Source organism: Pteropus alecto, unplaced genomic scaffold (assembly GCF_000325575.1).
Source record: "Pteropus alecto unplaced genomic scaffold, ASM32557v1 scaffold39, whole genome shotgun sequence".
In the NCBI taxonomy this organism is placed as follows: domain Eukaryota; kingdom Metazoa; phylum Chordata; class Mammalia; order Chiroptera; family Pteropodidae; genus Pteropus; species Pteropus alecto.
The window spans coordinates 167,205-187,492 of record NW_006443568.1 but is presented as its reverse complement, the minus strand read 5'-3'; the positions used below and the strand labels follow the sequence as shown (position 1 = coordinate 187,492).

At 40.6% G+C, this 20,288-nt stretch overlaps 1 protein-coding gene across 1 annotated transcript in view; it reads left to right on the top strand.

Moving 5' to 3' along the window:
• Positions 1 to 20,288, top strand: part of MACF1 (microtubule-actin crosslinking factor 1) — a 208,887-nt gene that overhangs the window by 30,741 nt on the left and 157,858 nt on the right. The window contains exons 4-5 of the mRNA XM_025041357.1: positions 1,800 to 1,877; positions 6,091 to 6,183. Coding sequence (XP_024897125.1) covers positions 1,800 to 1,877; positions 6,091 to 6,183 — 171 coding nt within the window. The remainder of the gene's footprint in view (positions 1 to 1,799; positions 1,878 to 6,090; positions 6,184 to 20,288) is intronic.

The window sequence follows — 20,288 nt, the reverse complement described above, 5'->3', positions numbered from 1 at the left end:
GTGTTTGGAGGTGTCAAGTCCCTTTGTGACCTGGAGACTCATAGCTTTCTGGTGGCCTTGCTGTGTTGTGTGAGTCCAAATTGCAGAATTTTGGAAAATTTGACAGCATGACAGTTAATTGCTCATCTGGACTAACTGGTACTCTCTCTCCACCTCTCTAGCTAGCCCTTAGGTTCTCACCACACACCATGTCATTTGTTTTCAAAACAGCCTGCTATTTGTAAATCACTCACTGCATGGAGATACTCTGCCTTGGTCAATAACATTTGTAGTTACAATAGAGAACAGAAATTTAACTTGCATGTTCTTAAGGTTATTAATTTTTGGTGTACATGGGAATAAAGATTAGAGTGTGGTAGAGGGGCATGTCCTGCTTGCAGGCCCTAAATTATAGCCCCTGATCTTTCTCCAGAAACAGATATTAGACAGTATTCCCATTCCGTGTCATTTTAGTCATCTTTCTACCTCATTGATCTCCTTTCCCATTGCCTTAGAATTTTCAGTTTCTTAGGCTCTGTCATTCTCTAAGCCATATTCACAGTAATTTTTAAATATATATTCACAGTAATTTAGCTGAAATGACTGAGAACTGGTTTTTGCTAAAAAGATTTTTCCTAAACTTTTGACTTAAAAAGTTATCCTGTTGCCCAGAGAGGCCTCAACATCTGTAGATTATCATAGTTTGGGAGTGATGCCTAGAAGTGTTGAGAGGCGCCCGGAGAGATCCTTCCACCCTTACCTATTCCACGTGTTGGGTTACTTTTTTCCCATTTCAACCTGGGGGAGCGTTTCCTCTGTGCAGGCACCCACAAAAGAGCTGCTTTATATTTTTATCAACCTTTAATTAGTACCAATTTGGCATTTACAAATGAACTGGGTATAATCTAGTCAGAGTGATGCTTTAGTCCCAGTTTTAGGAAAATAAAAGCAATGGTGGAAAGTGAGTGGGAGAAAACATTCCAGAGGTAGATAACCATCCCTGCATATACTCGTTGGGCAAACAACTTCATACACTTTTGGTTGGATAGTAGTTGAGCTGTGGACAGGGCACCAGAAGCACCGGATGCAGATGGGCTTCTCTAGTGTGGCTTGTATGACATCCAGGGTTGAGTGACTGGCAGAAACTACCTTTCTTTGAATTATCATGTTGAACATCCCTACATCATCAAGATTTTGTTTGCTCTGGGTAATTCATACTGGGGTAAAGGGTAGCTTTCCTATATTGACACCCATCTTCCCGGAAAATGGGTTTCTTCCTGATTTTTGCCTCTAATTTTGGATTTTTTCACTTGTTTATTGAGCACTTCCTAGTTTACAATTAGCTACATCTATCTTAATCTTTTGCCAGGTTTGCAATAAGGTTGGCTCTGTTCATTACTGTGCAATATGCAATTAGGACTTTCTACCTTTCCCTGACAATAGACTTTAACAGTAATTTTAGGGACTATAGAGCCAAAGTCTTTGTTCCCATTAATCTCACATCCAGAATCAAGTTCTGCCACATATGACTACAGAAGAGCCTGTAGAGCTGCGGTACTGATTCAGTGGTAGTGGCCGAAACATGCTATGGTCACGGGAATCATGTCGATAAACAAAGCCTTTTGGAGGCCTCAGAGAGCATGGTGAAACACACACAGTTCCTGCCATTGAAGGGTGCTTTATGTAATGCTCCCACGCCTGGCTTCAACCACGATGAATTCTTTGTGGTCTTCTAGTCCTTGGTATGAGGAGGAAAATGGTCTGCCTAGGTAAATTGGTGTAGCTAAAATGAACATTCCTTCTTTTTTGCTCATTTGCAGCCCCGGGAGAAGGGCAGGATGCGTTTTCATAGGCTGCAGAATGTGCAGATTGCCCTGGACTTCCTAAAGCAGCGACAGGTGAGAGTGTCCCGTGCGTTCCCCATTCTGCCGGGAACTGTTGGCGTTCGGTTCCTATTTAAGGATGTTCTCAGTGCCCCTAGTAAGCCCTCGGTAATTGCTAAATCTGACTGACCCAGTTCTGAGTCTTACTCGCCTAGTGAGCAATTGTATTATGGTTGGACAAATCATTTGGTGGTCCTTGCTTGGGCTTATGGCCTACCTGAGAGGGAGTACCTAACAGAAGATCTAGATGCTAAGGTTTGAACTGTATGGACCCATCTTAGACGCAGGTCAAAAGGAAGATGAAAGGTAAACCACCAAAGAAGGTGGGGAAAAGGTATAGCACCCAGGAAAAGGAAAAACCAGAGTGCCATGTTATCATGTTATCATGAAAATTAGATGAAGGGGTGGTGTCGCATCAGGTCTGAGGAGAAGCTCTTAGCCGTTAAGCATTGGCGACTTAAGACAACAGTTTTAATAGAGAAGAAAAGTATTTAGAGTATATTGGACCTGGATATAGGAAGGGGAAAAATAAGTTTCTCCTCTCTAGATGAAAGGAAGACAGCAACACATTTTTAGACATAGGAGAAGCCAGTGAAGAAGAAGGCTGCAAATGAGAGTGAGGAGAATTAAGAGACCTAGAGATACCTTAGAGATCTACTAGTCCAGTTTTTTCATTTTATAGCTAAGGAAACTGAGATCTAGATAGGTGAAATGACCTGCCCCATATCACACAAGTTAGAGCAAAGCTGGGACTTTAACCCAGGTCTCCTGACATGTAGTTTAATTTTTCTTCCACTATCCATGCTGTTTTCTATGTACCGACCTTCCTCCCATTGCTTCCCAATTGATGAGACCAGGTCCAGGGGATTGAGTGATGAGATTCAGAGCACAGCCAGTGTGGTTCTCTTTGGGGAAAAAAAAAAAAAATGCCTCTTTTCACTTCACAAATTATATAAATGCCTAACCACTATGCTGTACACCTGAAACTAATATAAAATAAAAAAATAGTGACAGCACCAAATATTGACAAACATGCAGAAAAACTAGATCACAGATATATCGCTTGTGGGAATGTTAAATCATACAGCTACTCTGGAAAACTACTTATCAGTTTAGTATAAAACTAAACATTCAATTACCAAATAACCCAGCAATTGCACTCTTAGGCATATGTCAGAAATGAAAATAGGTTCATATAAAAACCTCTACATGATTTTTCATAGTAGCTTTATTCATAATAGCTGTAAACTGAAAACAATCCAATCATTCTTCAGTGGGTAAATGGTTCAACAAACTAATGTACATTCAAACTATAAAACACAACTCAATAATAAAAATGAGTGTACTATTGATAGACAAAACGACTTGGAAATTAATGCTGAGTAAAAAAAAGCCAATCTCCAAAAACTACATACTGTATTTTTTCAATTTATATAACATTTCTGAAATGGCAAAATTATAGAAATGGAGGACAGGTTAGTCATTACCAAGGTTTAAGGTTGGGATGGGGTGGGGGTGGGGAAGAGGTTGGTAAAAAAAAATTCCACTCTTCTGAGATACAAGAAGGAAAAAGGAAGGAAGGAGGGATGAAGATAGTTTGTGGTGGAGAGGAAGACAGATGAGGGAGTCAGAAATTTCATCTGCTTAGAGAGAGCTGTATAGGAAAGATTTGGGATAGCTACAGTTGCTAGGCAACAGCATGGGTCAAGATGACATTAAATGGTATGCATATTTTTGGAGTCAGTTCATTTTTGGTCACTCTTATCAGCAATTCTCATTAACTTGGGAAATTTTCTGTGTGCTCCCACAGCAGTTTACTTCTAGTATAATATTTAATTTTGCTTCTCTGTTTGCTGTAATGCACAATAGGCTCTATGAGGACAGGATGACATGATCTTACTTAACATTTTTATCTTCATCTCTTGTCATGATGAATGGTCCATAATCGACACTTCATAAATATTTGTTGAAATAAATTGATAAATGAAAAGTAGTAGAATTGTTGGCTGAAGTGTTTAGGGTGCTGGAGAAAACAGCACTGAAACGTCTATGTGTGGAGTCAGAGGAAACCAGAGGGGGCCTTAGTGTGGAAGGTAAATAGAGAACAGTAGATTGGCCAGAAGGCTAAAGGATCAAGAGTAGATTTAGTTACTATGATAGAATGAAAATGTGGACAGGTAAGCACAGTAGACTCAGAGGAGGGCAGAGAACACTTTAGAACAGTTCTTGGTAATGGTAAGGTAAGGTCCAAGTTGTAGCTGTGGAGGCGTTCAAAGCAGAATGAAAATGAAAGTCATCGGAATTGAGAGGGCAGATGGATTGTGCAGACAGAGTGATATTTGGGTCATGCAGATGGGTGCTAAAATTGCCAATAAAGATGGCAGAAGATGAGGTAGGAAAGAAGAATAGGAGTTAGATGCTGAAGACATCAAGGAAGGGTTAGCAGAGGGTGGAAAGTGGATTGGCCCAGGGAGATGGTCTTCAGAATTAAAGAGGAATGCTGAGGGAGGGGCACTGAGGAATATGGACCAGGCCGATACTGCCAGCCAACTAACTGTGGGTTGTTACTGATTAGTGATTACAAAAACTTCATTCTGAAACTGGAAGGGCAGCTTCTCCCACCCCCAGAGAGTGACTGAGACACAGAAAAGGAAAGAACTTTCCCAGGTGTCTTAAGTCATTCAGGCTGCTGTAACAAAAATGCCATAGATTGGATGACCTATAAACAACAGAGATTTCTCACTATTCTGAAGGCTGGAAAGCCTAAGATCAAGGCAGATTCAGTATCTAGTGCGATCCTGGTTCAGAGATGGCTGTTGAGCTGTGTCCTTACATGATGGAAGAGGTAACGAGTCCCTTTTATAAGGGCATTTATCTCATCCTGAGATCTCCACCTCATAACCTAGTCACCCCAAAAGGCCCCACCTCCAGATCCCATTAGATTGGGTGTTAGGATTTAACATATGCATTTTGGAGGGACACAGGTATTCGGTGCATGGTACTGGTCACCCTTAGTGTAAGGGAGAAGTGAGGCTTCTGTTTGATGTCTAAACTAGAGTTCTTTAGAGACATGCAGATTTCAGTTCAATTAAAGACATAAAGGGAGGGCAGGGCAGCTTAAGGACAGTTTGCCATAATTGAACAGGAGCTCCCTGAGGGTGTGACAGAGGTTGAAAAGCTCACAGGGGTTGAGGTGGAAGTAGGCTGGTTTCCCTGGGCCACTCTTGGTTTCAGTACTGGAAGTCCCATGTCCCAGGAAACCCCTTAGTTTCTAGCACACTGGGACGGTTGGTCATTCTAGAGAGGGGAGGGCCTGTGTGTCTGTGCACATTGTGTTGTTGGATTGAGATTTTAGGAGTAAAGCAGATGCTATGGGAGTGAGTCATGGGCAGGTGGGGATATCTGCGACAAAGTGGGTGGAAATGGAGGGAAAATGGAGGCCAGAACAGGCCAAAGATTGATGAGGGAGAAGAGGCATTTCCTCCACCCCTACCCCTTTACCTTAAAAAACAAAAAAGAAAAAAGGGCTATGATGACTTAATAAAAAAGCAACTCATAATGCCATGTGCTTGCAAGGTTGCTTGCTGGAAATGCAAAATGGTACAGTCACGCTGGAAAATATAGTTTGGCAGTTTCTCATACAGCTAAACGTATACCATATGACCCAGTAATCTTACTCCTAGGAATTTACCTTAGAGAAATGAAAACATATGCTCACACAAAAACCTGTGCACGAATATAAGAGTTTTATTCATAATTGCCCCAAGAAACAATGTCCTTCAGTGGAAGCATGGGTAAACACAGTGTAGTGTCAATACAGTGGAAGACTACTCAGCACTTAAAGGAGCAAACTATTGAGACATGCAGCAACTTGGACGGGGATCTCAAGGGAATTGCGCTGAGTGGAAAAAAAAAAAAAAAAGCCAGTATCAAAAGATTCCATTTATATGACATTCTGGAAAAAACAAAACTGGGAATAGATCAATGGTTGCTAGGAGTTGGTGGGTGCAAGGTTTGACTACAAAGGGGTAGCACGAGGTCACCTTTTTGGGGCGATGGAACTGTTCTGCTATCCTAACTGCAGTGGTAGTTACACGAATCTATACATGTGTTAAAACTCAGAACTGTACACCAAAAAATCAGTTTAACTGCATATAAATGATGAAAATCTATAAAAATGAAATCAAAAGTCACAGCACTCTGAGACCAGCTTTTGTTTGTTTTTCAGGTGAAACTAGTGAATATTCGCAATGATGACATCACAGATGGCAACCCGAAACTGACCCTAGGCCTGATCTGGACCATTATTTTGCACTTCCAGGTAGAGTCTGTGAAGCTTAGAATCCCTGTTGCTTGGTTTGGACATGGCCTAGAAAGAACTTGAAGTTGCACTGCCTTCCACAGGCACACTGAGCTTTCCTTCTCTGTATTTGGCAGTGAACAAGGGTAAGAGTGGGAGTTGGAAAGGAAGATAAGGATTGGCCTGGAGACAAAGCTGTTGCAGCCTAAACCCAGAACTTCCTAATCATTTTTTTTGATGAAATGGGATTTTTCACTTGTTTTGCTTGGCCCTGTCATTGACAGTCTGCTTATTAGAAGTTGGCTCAGCTGAGTCAAAACTAACTCTTTAGGGACTCAGAGTATGAGGGGTGGGGAGAGAGGTTGGTTTTGATGCTTCGGGAGGGTGGAGTGAAGATTTATAATCCTGCTTTGATGTAGACTTTCCCTCATCTTTAATGCTCTTAAAATAAGCCTGGTTAATTGTAGCACTCTCTTTGTCAGTTTGGGCTTCTGTAATGACATACTGTAGACTGGGTGGCTTAAAAGACTTTATTTCTCATAGTCCTGGAGGTTAGAAATCTGAGATCAGGATGCCAGCATGATTGGGTTCTTAGTGAGAGCCCTCTTCCTGGTTATATCCTCACAAGACCTTCCCTTGGTGAGTGCATTCAGAGAAAGAGATCTCCTGTCTCTTCATCTCTTTATAAGGCCATTAATCTCATTATAGGAGCTCTGCTATCTTGACCTCGTCTAAACCTAATTACCTCCCAGAGGCCCTACCTCCAAATTATATCACTTTCGGGGGTAGGGCTTCGACATGTGAATTTTGAGAGGATACAAACATTTAGTCCATAGCAAGCACCTTAGTAGCTGGGTTTGTATATGTGCTCAAAAGTACAACCTTGTAGCATCCATCACACCCAAGAGCAGTGTGGCATCTTGGTAGTGTTTACATGGTCACATGGCCTTCTAAGAAGGCAAAGCCTTTTCAAGTAAGTACAGCCCTATTTTTATAAAGTCTATCTTGAATCACTTTAGCCAAACTAAAAAAAGCTATTTCTCAGTCAGCTTTCCTATACCCAATTGCTGTACAGGAGGCTGATCAATTAGAGGGAGCACTTTTGGGGCAGGTGGGGAAAGAAGGCTAAGGTAACAAACATCTCAAGGCACTGACTGACTCCAGGTACTGAGGCCACTGTCATGTCCTAGTTGGGGAGTCAGCGCCACCTGCTGGTTGATTGCAGAACAGCGCTATACCAGAATTCCTAAAGACCAGAGACAATTCTGAGTTTAGGGCTTATTTCTTGAGGCTCTGGTTTGGAGCCAGTGCTGGCAGTTGGCAGCATGGGTAGGCTTAGGAAGTGTGGAGGTAACATGTATTTTTGTGGAACCACGAGATGGTCTCAGGTATGCTTTGGATATAGGGATAATCAAGAACATGAACTTGGCAAGGGTGGGAACAGAAACTTTGTTGAGCTTTCGTAGAAGACTAGAGTTACCCCGCTGGAACTCTTATAAACAGAGGAGGGTTCTTGTTTCTTCAGAGAAACCGTATTTTTGCCACAAACCTGCCCTCACTGTGAGTGCCCAATGTTAGTCTCATAGGTGTGAGGTAAGAGGAATCTGTCTGCTGTCTCTGTTTACCCTGACTACAACTGAACCTCTTTAGCAAGAAAACACAGGCTAAGGAATGAAAACTGAATTGATTAATTAAAACATTGCTGAGACAGAGGAGATGGGGGAAATCGGTCTGTTCCCATCCTGAAGAGCTCCATAAGGAAAATGTTTTCTCTCTAAAAATTTGTGATGTTATGAAAAATTTCATTTATAAAAGTAGAGAAAATAATATGAAAAACTACCCATCACCTAGTTCAATAATTATTAAGTCATGGCCAGTATTATTTCTTCTATATCCTGATTCACTCCCCAAACCCCAGTAGGTTAATTTGAAAGAAATCCCAGGCTTTATATACTTTTATCTGTAAGTATTTCAGTGTGTATTTCTGAAAGATACCCTTTTTTTAAGCAAGCCGTAATATTTTGAACATACAATTAATAACTTCTTAAAAATCATCAAATATCTGATTAGTGTTCAGATTTCTCCAGTTATCTCATTTTTTAAAATGGTTGGTTTGAATCAGAATCCAAAACAAGGTCCACATATTATATTAAATCCCCACCACACTCCTTTTACCCCCTTTACTCCCTTTGCAATTTGTGGAAGAAATCAAGTCTTTTATCCTGTAAGGTTTATAAAGATGCCAGTAGCATCTCTGGCATGTTTTCTCACAGTGTCCTCCATCCCTCTATTGTGTTGTCTATAAACTAGTAGTTTAGTTCTAGACCTGAGGCTCAATCGCATTCAGGTTCTTTGGGGTGGGGCAGGGCAAGGATGGCAATGCTATGCTGTATACTTTTATTGCTGTATATATCAGGAGGCTCATAATGTCTGCTGTCTCTCTTTTCATGATGTTAAGATTGATTAATGGGGTCAGGTGTTATCAGCCTGATCCATCCATTCTACATTCCCTGTTAGCTCTTCATCTAATAGTTTTAGCAGCTATTGATCATCATTGCAAATTCTATTATTTCATTAGTTGGCAAAATGATGATACTCAAATTCTGTAATTCTTTCTTCATAGTTTAGCTAGAATACTTGTATCAAGAACTTCACCATATCAATTACCTGGAGAGAGAGCTCCTGTAAGAAAGGCAAGATAGAAAAGATAAATGCACTGTCTTTACCTCTATTTACCAGTTTTCAGAATAATTAGTTGGTTCCCCAAGATTCTCCAAAGGTAACTAAGACAGTTTCTTTCTTGATTTTTTCCCCCCTTATTATCACTATGACTCATGGATTTTTTAACAGACTTAAATGTGTTTCAATCACGTATAGCTATAATGCTTTCTAATACTTCATATTTGTGTGTGTATGTACGTGTATGTGTGCAGTATGTGGACCTTGTTTGGATTCTGATTCAGACCAACCATTTTTCTAAAATGAGATAATTGGAGAAAATCTGGACACTGATCAATTTAAGAAAAATCTGGACATTTGATCAATTTAAGAAATTATTTATATATAGCTTCATCTTCGGCCAATAAGAGCCTTTTCAGGTTGACTCTGAGTCCTTTGGCATGATCCTCATAGTCTTTGATAATTTTTTTTCTTGTGTGATGAGATGTTCCAGGCTCTTTATGTTTCCTGTCCTACGCCTGGAATTAGCAATTTCTTCATGGAACTCTAATTCTTTATTGACAGCCTGAGTGCTACTGGTTGGTCATTGTTTCTAGGCTTTTTCTGTAGACAGAGCTAGCCAATATTTGTATTTTTCTCTTTTAAAAAAAATCATGGATTAATACAGATATTTCTAATCAAATTTAGAATTACAGAGCTTTATTTAACTTCTTTGACTTTATATTTGTATCCTTTTTTCTTTTTTTAACATTTTTTTAAAAATTAATTTATTTTTTATAGTGACATTGGTTAAAGAAATCCAGTAAGTTTCAGCTGTACATTTTTAATAGGAAGGCGTGTGTGTGTGTGTGTGTGTGTGTGTATTTACATTGTGGTTCATTTCTCATAGTCTTTTTTTTCCTTAGGCTAAAAATCTTGATCCTAACAACAGTAACATATTACTTATTCCCTTTTTCATACACACATACACATGTGTCTATAAAATCATATATAATAAATGTAATATATTTGAATCAAAATAACAATATCAGTGTTATTAACAATATGATTACTAAGAAGTATTTGATTTCTTTGCATTTCTTTTTGTCCTTAGTGTATATTTTCTAAGGACGTACAAATAAATGTAATTTAAAGTTATGTGAAATAATTTCTCTCTTTTTTGTTAAGCCATCAATTCAATACACTATTAGGTTCATTTGTTTTTATTTGCTCTCAATTTTTAGGGATTGCTTTGCTCCCTTTCAATTTCATTTTACATTATGTAGATTATATTTGATACATTATGTGTTTACATTGTTCCAAAGAGAAATTTTTTAAAATGTGTACAGATTATACTCAAAGAAGTCTAGCTTCCATCTCTGCTTCCTCCATCTTGTTTCTTTCCTTTCTCTATAGTTAGCTAACGTTTTAAAAACTTTTCTGTTTATCATTCTATTGTTTGTTTATTTTAGGAAAATACATACTTTAAAAAAACAACTTCATCAAGGTATAATTTACATATCACGAAATTGACCCATTTTCCTTGTATTATTCAATGGTTTTTGAGTTGTACAACAGTCACTGTAATCCAGTTTTAGAACATTTTCATCATTGCAATAAAATCCCAGTCGCTCATTTACAATTCTCCATTCCGATCCCCAACCTCAAGTAACCACTTGTTTTCTGTCTCTCTATGAATTTGCCTGTTCTGGACATTTCGTCTCAACGGAATCATATGATACATGGGCTTTTGTTGTCTGGCTTCTTGCCATATGTTTTTGAGGTTTGTCCATGTCATAGCATATATCAGTACTTCGTTCCTTTTTATTGCTGACTGGTATCCTGTTGTACGAACATACCATATGTTTTGTCTATTCAGCAGTTGATAAACATTGGGATCGTTTTCGTTTTTTTTGCTATTACAGTGTTGATATGAATATTTGAGTATTAGTCTTTTCATTTCTTTTGTATATGTACATAGGAGTAGAATTACTGGGCTGTAGGGTAAGTTTTTGTATATCTTTTTAAGAAACTGCCAAACTATCTTCCATAGTGGCCATACCATTTTACACCCCCACCAGCAATGTATGTGGGTTCTTCCACATCCTCTCCAACATTTGTTGTCTGCTCTTTAGATAATAGCCAGCACAGGACGAAATGGTATTTCTTTGTGGTTTTTGTTTGTAGAAAAATGTATTCTTTAACTGAATTACACAAACATTTACTGAGGACCAGCTATGAGCAAGGTCTTGAGTAGAGTCTGTGGGAGATAACAAAATTGAAATAGACACAGACTCCATCCAGTTTGACTGTATAATTCAAGGGAGTGAGAAGAGACATACACAACTTGATAGAGGTTTAAAGAATCAGGGAGGTATGGGACAGGGATATGGAATATAGTATGTGCTCAGTAATTCATAGCAACTTGTTATAATTATTAATGGATCTTATAATTTCTAGGGCATTCAACCTAGCCCACTGTTTTTCTGCCTTGTTATCAGTTTTATTGAAAGATATAAACAGCTTTGGCTCAGTCTGTCTTCTGGATGCATATTGGCTACCTGCTTTTCTCTGTTTGCTGTTTCAACTTAGCTGAATGCTTATTTTGTCTTCTCAGTGAGGGAAGTTTTGCTGCCGAAGTGTTTTCCCAGATGCTTTTCCTACTGATTTCCTTTCTTTGCCTGGTCCCTGCCTGCAAAGCTTTTGGTTGGCTGATAAAGGATTAAATAGAGTCTTCAGCCTCCTTGTCTTGCTTCAGATAGGGTGTGATATGTATCTTGCTAGTTATGTATCACTGTGGTTTTCTAATATTTTATTATGAAGTGTCTATTAGCTATTCTCACCAAGAACATGTGCTTTATAAAGCAAAATAAAAATGCTGACTAGAACCATCAAATGTTAGGGGATCAGTAAAACACTCATTATAGTTGATCTCTGTTATTGGTGCTAATGAACTAGGATAATAATACAGATATAGGTGGTGGTTGTCATCTCAAAGGAGTGTTCAATTGAGGGAGAGGCTGGTTCCAGATTTAAAAATTGCTACTACTGTTGTGACTGGTAGTATTGGTAACTTTATAAAGAGGTTTATGATTTCCAAAATGTTTGAACACATATTAAAAAAATATATGCTAAATAGTAGGGATTCTTTTTTTTAGTTTTTAGTTATGAAAATTTCAAGTACTCAGAAAAGTATACAACAGATCTTCATGTGCGTGGTCACTTTAAAAATAAAACATGTTTCTATTTTGTTACATTTGCTTCAGATTGTTTTCCTCTTTCTCTTTAAAGAAATAAAACATTTCAGATGCAACCAACTTTCTTGCTCCCTCTACCCCCAGGTAAACGCTACCGTGAAGTTGATGTGTATCATTCCCATATATGCTTTTGTACCTTTATGACAGAGGAGATAATCATAAACAATATGTGCTGTTGTTTGTATGTTTTTGTGTTTGAAACAAAGAGTATCTTCTACATATCCTGTTTTCTTTTTTAAACTAAACTTTGTTTTTGAGATTTATTCATGTTGATAAAGGAAGACCTAATATATTCATCTTAACTAATTTATGTAGACTATAATGTGAGTGCAGCCCCCTGCAGCTGTGCAACAGAGCTATTATTTGCCGTCTATTATTTAATTGTATGAAGAAGGCATTCATTACTGCAGTGAATATCTGTGTACATGTGTCCTTATGCATATAGGAAAGAGGGTTTTTTGGGTAGATACCTGGACTGGAATTGCTGGGTTGTACACATTCCTTTATTTTGCCAAATTGCTCTCAGAAGCATAGATCCTTGCACTAAGATGCAAGCTTAATAATGGCAGGGATTTTGTCTCTTGTGTTTTGTTCTTTGCTCGGCATTAAATAGACGCTTGATAAATATTTGTTATATGAATGGATAGTTTATGAATATGGTCTCAAAGCTGTGGGGTAGGTAGACCAGAGAAATAGACTGTAAAATCTATTTTTTGTCCCCTTGGTCAGATGAGCAAACTGAAACACTGAGATTAACTGACTTTTTGGATTACACATCCAGATACTAATAATAGGATTTCTTGTTGCTTGATTTCGTCCAAGCCTATTTAAAAGGACATGTTAGGACTTACAGTTTTTCTAAAAGATAAGTTCTTGAAAGTCAAAATCTGACAAAATTAGTTTTCCATCTCTCAAATGTTTACTAAATACAGTGTATGTCTAGCACTCAGAAATTTAAACACTTTAGAGAGTTCAGGTTAGGAGTGATCTTAGCTGGGTAGACTTGAGGTTCACATTTTTGTGTACTTTATGGTACTTAGTGCTTGGCATGTAGATGAGGCACCATTCACGGTTGTAGAATGCATTAATAAATGAATGAGCTCCTTCCTCTGGCTGTCTCTATGGAAGACCTATGGAGAGTAAACAGTTAATGAGAAAAAGCCAAAGGAGGAGACTTTAAGAATTGGTAGGCCCTGAAAGTGCTTTCCCAGTAGGCAGCAGGTCCCCTGTTAAGAACTCAGGCTAAATGAGTAAAAGGCCCAGGGGAAAGTCCTGGCGGACAGAGTGAACTTACTAAAATAAGTAGAAGCAGAGCGCCTGCAAAGGAAAACAAGCGCCCGAACTTTGGACCCTGGTGGTGGTAGCGGTGGTGGAGTATTTCAAACCATTTAGCTCCAATAACACATAGGAAGAAAAGAGCTTTACTGTAGACCAGTCACTGAGCCAAGCACTTTATAGACATTATCTCATTGACTCTTTCTACAACCCCATTAAGTAAGGGGAATCCATATTTTACAGGTAAGGTAACTGAATCACCTAGCAAGTTAAGCTACTTAGCTACTAAGTTAACAGAGCTGGAAATTTGAACCTAGGTCTGTCTACCCTACTAAAATCTCTCTGCTCCTTTCCTAGGCCAATTTTCCTTTGAAGCAGAAGGAAATAAAGGCCTGATTTGGCCGACATATGCAGAAGTTTAAAAAGAAAATGCTCCCAGAAGTAAATATGCTCAGTTCTGTCAGCCTTCTCAGAAAAGCCCTCCAGCAGCAGCAGTCATATAAAACAGCTGTCTCTCTTGGCCCTGAGGTGATCACTTTCAGGAATTTGGTTGGCTTGTAATTCATGAATAAAATTCAAGCTTATGCCTTAGGGTGTGCATCTTAAAATTTCCAGAGTTCCAGTTCTCTTTGTTGGAGAATGAAGGCCTGGTGCCAGCCTAGAGAATTATATTAGAATGCCAGATTTTTTTTTTTTGCTAATTAAATGATTTCCTGTAGTCTTATTAAGTTTCTGTCCCGTGCTATTCTCCTTGTCTTGTTTCTGGCTGTGGCCATAAGATGGTGCTGCAGCTTTGCAGTTATCCTTAGGAAAAGGCTTTGGGAAGAAATACCCATTGCAGTTGTGAAGCAGACGGGGAACCAGTTGGGTCTCAGAAGTGTATGTGTAGGAGCTGTTGCTTTAGGGCTTCTTAATACGTTCCTTTTGTGGAGGGCATTTTTCAGGTTTCCAGGAGAGGTGGGTAGGGCTGTACTAATAGAAATCTTTAGGGCTGACATAGAGCCAGGTAGGTTATTTCTCTCTGCTGTGTGGTCTGGATCCTTTTGGTGTAGACTAAACAACCGCAACTGGGAAGAAACTTATATAATCTCTTTCCTTCCACTCCATTTAGAGACACTGTACTAAAAAATCGGAGTAGGCAAATCCCATTGACATAACTTTTGAATTCAACTTCTTAGACCTGTACTTCCGACTTCTGCCTTATTGCAATTTAAGTATAAATCATCTGGGCCTCATTGTGCAACTTCTTCTCTTACTCCAAATAGCAAGTGTTATCTCTTTGTTTGAGCCCGTGGTCCTTATAAGTCTAGTTATCAGTTCAGAACAGCAGGGAATCTTTCTGCTTTACTTAACTGAGTACAGACTTCCCATCCATGCCAGAGTTAGAAGATAGCATGACTTGAGATTGGAATTAAAAGTTTTAAAAAACAAGAGTTCATGTTCTGGCTTTGCCACTTACCAGCTTTGTAGCCTTGGGCAAACTAATCAACTTTTTTAAACCTCCCTTTCTTTACCTGTCAAATGTTAAATAATAGTTTTGACCTTTTATGGTTACTGTGAGAATTAAATGAGATAATCCATAGCTTAGCACATAAGCTTGGCACATAAATGCTAAAAAAAATGTTAGCAGCAGTAATTACTGTTGCCACATATTGTTCAGCAGAGATGCTGCTTCTCTGTTGTATTTAGAAGTGGTGTCTTTTTTACCAAGTGTCCATATACTATACTCAGGACCGATTTCTGGGTTTTTTTGTATCATCGGTCAGCAGATTTAACAGATCTCTCTCTTTCTCTCTTCCTTCCTCCCCCACCCCTCTAAATTAATGCTATAGGAGGCTAGCAAAACCTGTGTTTAAAGCCTGTGTTTCTTTTCTTAACTGTGAGGATTAGGCTCTGGTCTCTCTTAGGTTATAATTTGATTAAAATAATTTTATTGCCAACTGAAAAAATAGAAAATATATCTGTCTTGCTTGTTATTTTCTTATGGACATCTTGCTGCAACAATTGAAATCTTTTAAGTCTGGGGGCCATAATTGCAGCATCCCAGCCATGGTTCTTCTTGGCCCACCCCTTCCTAGTTGGTACCAGCAGCGCTGATTTGCCTTTTCCCTCTTTCTCCTTCTCTTCCTCCTCTTTCCTTCATGTTACCTTCTCCCATGGCCTCTTCTTCCCCCTCCCTTTTCTCTTTACTCTTAAAATCTCCCTCTCCTCCTCCCCCTCCCTAATTTCTCCCCTCCCTTGGTTTCTAGCTCCTTTTTGCTTTCTGTTTGTGTTTCTGAGGGCAGTGCTCCAATTACCTCATATTTGGAGAGAGGGAGCTGCAGCCAATCCGGTCTCTGTCTGCTTTTAGGTCAAGTGATTTCTGAACTGCAGTGAGATGCTTTGAATTTGTCTTGTTGCAGCTCTGAGCCTGTAAGATGGCTGTCTGAATCAGCAGCGGCTGGAAGAGACTGAGAGGCGGGGAGGGAGGGAGAAAGAATTGGAGGGTTTGCCGGCATAGTGCATGTTTTTAAATGTGCATCTAATCCGATGAAGCCAAGGTTGGGATTTCTCTGGGTTCCCAGGACCAGCTTAGCTGCGTTTTTGCTGAGATTAGGAGAGGAAAGCGATGGGAAATTCACTGGGCTGTGTTAAGGAGCCGAAAGATTCAGTAGCTGTTCCTGAGAAGGCTCCTATATCTCCTAAGAAAAGAGTTAGGTTCAAAAGGAAGTGGAGGGGGAAGAAAACCCCTACTCCAGAGGTATCTCCTGAGGAAGAACCCGTAGAAGGAGCTGGAGTCATTGAAGAGACTGAAGCCCCAACGAAGTTAACAGTGAGTCTCCGAAAGGAAGGAGTGGGAGGTGTAGAGCATCCCCCCCGAGACATTTTCGTTCCTGGGGACTCGGCTTCCAACTCACAGGTTGGAGATCAGGGAATGGTTGTACAGGTGAAGGGGAGATTCCACGGTGAAATCCAGACTGCCCACCTTTTGCTAGGGAATGAGTCTTCAGTTGCCGGAGGGGTTTGGGATTCCCCGGAAGAGGGGATGACTGTCATCGCTCACCTGCTTGATAACCCAGCAGAAAGGAACTGTGAGAAGTCAGTGAGCCAACTGGTGGAATTTCCGAGGACAGCATCCTGCAGCAGCCGGGCCGTGCTGCTGCCTTTGCAAGGAGAGACTGCAGTGGAGAAAGCAGATACTCAGCCTGGATATGAAAGCAGCGCTTTCCCCAGGACAGACTTCCCCACCGACACAGGAAATCAAGACTCAGAGGGCTGGAGTGTGGGTGGAGGAACCAAGGGTATTTTAAGTGCCCCTGAAATAGGTTCCTGGATTGCAGAGTGTTCTGTCCCTTCATCACTACTGGACCAGTCGAGTGGCCATAGTCGCACAGAGCCTGCCCACGTGGGTCGAGTGCCGCCCCATGGTCCCAGACTGCCTACTTCTCACAGTGATTTGTCCATTGGTGGCATGACTGTGAGCATTTTGCCCTCCTCCTCTGGCTATGGCAGCGACGGGCCTCACTTACATGGGATCCAACCTAAAGATACCGAACCTGAAAAGAGCTCCATGTCCTTCTCAGAAGAGGATGGCACCCTTTCTTTGGAGGCAAACCACACCCCATCGTGGGGTCTGGAGGAGGTAGGTGGGCATGTCCAATGGATGCGCAGACGGCTGTTTAGATTCCTGGCCCTCAAACTTATCAAAGTTAGTGTGGTGAGCAGCGAGGATCTTGGGGCTTCTTCTCAAGCTTACCCCTATGTCAGGGACTGGGAGTTAGTGACTCCTGGGCTTGGCAAATGAATCTATTTTGGGTCCGCCCCAGGATGCTTGGAACCAAGTCTTGTCCCTGGAGAATCCTTGATTCTGAGTAACCATGCAGCATAATTGCTCAAGCTGTCACGTGGAGTTCTCTCTCAAGGTTCAGTGCTAGTTAATACTTAACTCTCAGGTGGGTCTGCATATCAGCCTCCCTGCCACAAGAAGTTTGCGGTGTGGCACAAAAGATAATGGAGGCCTAGTCGAGCCTGAAGTGAGTGGAGATGGAGTGAGGGACGTCGAAGGGATGAGGGTCGAAGCAGCTATCTTTCTTCATGTAATTGCTCTTCTCCCTGAGAGAATGATGTTCTTACGAGAGCTGACGCAATCCCACTCCTGCAGGGACACTGCTAGTGACAACTCTCATCAATATTTGTACAGGTGGAGAGGACTAATCTTCCTTTGGTTCCTAATTTTGGCATTAGAGGAGAGGGACATAGAGTTATCTGGAGGTTAATCCAGAGGAGAGAATTGGGAAAGTTTGAAGGTCTGAGGCTAGATAAAAGTTGGTTTTCTGATTGGACTTGTTTATAGCTCCAAGTTTTTGTTTGGCATAGGTGGTGTTAGTAGTGATGGCGGTGGGTGCTGGGAATCTTTTTAAGGTCAAGGAACAAGTGAGAATTCAAGAGATGTGTACACTGAGAGAGGAGGGGAGGAGGACTCAGCAAGACCCTGAGTGGCACAGGGTCTGGCATGTGGGTGTGTGATTGTGTAGGTGACAAGTTTATAATTCACCAGTGATGAATAACTTTTGTTGGCATGGCAGCCTCTACAGCAGAAGAAATAAATACTTTAGGATCCCAGAGCAGCAAGAGGTGGAAGATGAAGCTGGGCGTTTTCCTTGCTGAGACTGAGGGTAGCTGCCCTGACGTCTTACCTGCTGGTGCCCTCCTTATCACCAACAGCATGACGCTAAGGAGAGACACAAATTTTTAGCTGATCTGTGTTTAAAATGCCCTCTTTGGGGGATGAATTTCCCTCATGGCTAGGCCCATCTCAGTGCCCTTTGTTAGTATAGAGTTTGGAGACTCCCAATAGCTGCAGGGAAAAGTGACCATTGAAAAATATTATATGGTTGGGCAAGAGACCTCCTTGGGATTTTCCATATGAGAGAGAGAGATAGAGATGTTGGGAAGGAAGGCAGTGAGGGGCATCTGGGGTGGGGTGTACAGTTATTTGAGTTTCATCAAATGAGAGAGAATGTCAAACTGTGCTTTTATCTTTCTGTGGAATGAATATAGAGTACTTGGGGATAAAACCAACTGCCAAACTGATTGCTCTTTTGATACCACTAGCATTAAAGTTGAAGTCGTGGAGACATAATATTTAAGATGCATGCTCATAATTGAGTGTGAGATTTTCAAAAAGTTTGGAGTGTAAAATTTTAAGAGACTCCTAGTGGAAATCAGTTCTAGATAAGGGACCTTAGGTGACCATTGACACTTTCAGTATGGGGTTTTCACACTGGGAAGGGAAGGTTCTGAACAACTCTGAGAGGAGTCTTAAAGAAAAGATTGGTAGGAGAGACCTTTAGACCATGGTCAGTAGTTTGACAGTCATGTGACTTCTTTTGCTGTTCAGTATGTGAATCAAATTATGGCATTTTGGGGGCAGCCAAGCTCTACATCTCATCCCTTCTACCCTTTCAGAGCAGGCACAGTCAGATTATTCAGCTGTATAGCCCAGGCTGAGAAACTGACTATCAGCTCAGACAGCTGACACATTTCTGAGACTCTGTGTCCATTGTGTGATGTGGGGACCACAGACTGGCCATTTCATATGACAGATAAGAAGTAACTTCTCAAAATAAGTGTAATATCTCTGAGGAATCCAAGCCCCTAAGGCCAAGGGGCCCGAGACCCTCATTGGCCTCTGAAGAGACTATCTCCAGGGAGCTGCTCCCTCATTGGCAGGCTGTTCACAAGGCCTGAGGATAGTAGCAGCCGGAGAGACAGAGGCAGCGTGTTCTGACACTGCAGGCCTGTAAAATGTGTGTTGAGACTCGAGGTGAGAACATCTGACTGGAGCCTGAATTCCCTCTGCTGAGTTCTGAGAGCACTGGCAGGACATGGGGGTCAGGGGAGCAGCTGCTGCTAGTCACACACCAACTCCTTCCTAAAGAGGAGACAGCTGGCAGCTCAACAGAGTGGATTTTTGGGGGAGGGTTGGGGTTTTTTTGTTTGTTTGTTTTTTTGTTTTTGTTTTGTTTTTTTGATGCTCATTTTGTTTTTAATATGTTAGAGTAGTAACTCTCCTCAGAGAATAATTCGAGTTCAGGGTGATGTGTGTCCTTGGCATAACTCTGGTCACATTGTCTCTGTTGTTGATCAGACCAGGGTATGTCAATGGGAGTGGGACCCAGCTATGGCTGGTCATAAACTTTGCAATGTGTTTTGTTTCTTTACAGGATAGAGATAAATAGGAACTGAGTCTAATTCTTGCTGAGCGCAGCATTTAGATAATAGAACATAAGTTGTCTGCTTTCTTATTTACCTAATATAGTTCATTCTTCCTTTGTCAGGAAGTAGTTAACAGATACAAGATGGCAGGGGCCAGCTGACAAAAATGGTTTTCAGAGTGACAAGTAGATGAGGATTTGGAGCTGGATGGGAACAGATTAACAGCCTTGTACTTTGACATTGGACCAAGGCCTTCTCTGGCCCATTCCTTCTTTCAGGAGGACTCCCTATTCCCAGCTGCCATCAGTGTCCACACCACCTGGCTTATGGAGCGAGCAAGGAAATTTGTTGAAAACCCTTCCTCTTTCCTATCTTGGCTCCTACTGCTAATCTTCCCACACTATTAGTAGATTCTGTTGAATGAAGAATTTGGCTCTATTCCAGTGTCCTTGCCACAAACCTATCTTATAGTCCCTACAATTTTGGATGATAGTAGGATCTATCATTGGATGCTAGGTATGCTGAGAAAAAGATCAGTTGGTATATTATTTTCCGGGTTCAGCCTTTTCAGGGTACAAATATTCCTTTCCCATTTCTCCTCTTTAATTATAATTTGTTTTACTAATATTGGCTTTATATTGCAAGAAGAAAGCAAAATTAAGCAGATGATACTATTGGAGGAATGTAGCAGTTGAAGTTACAGTTAGATTTTCTTTTTCAAAAAAAAAATTTACTTAA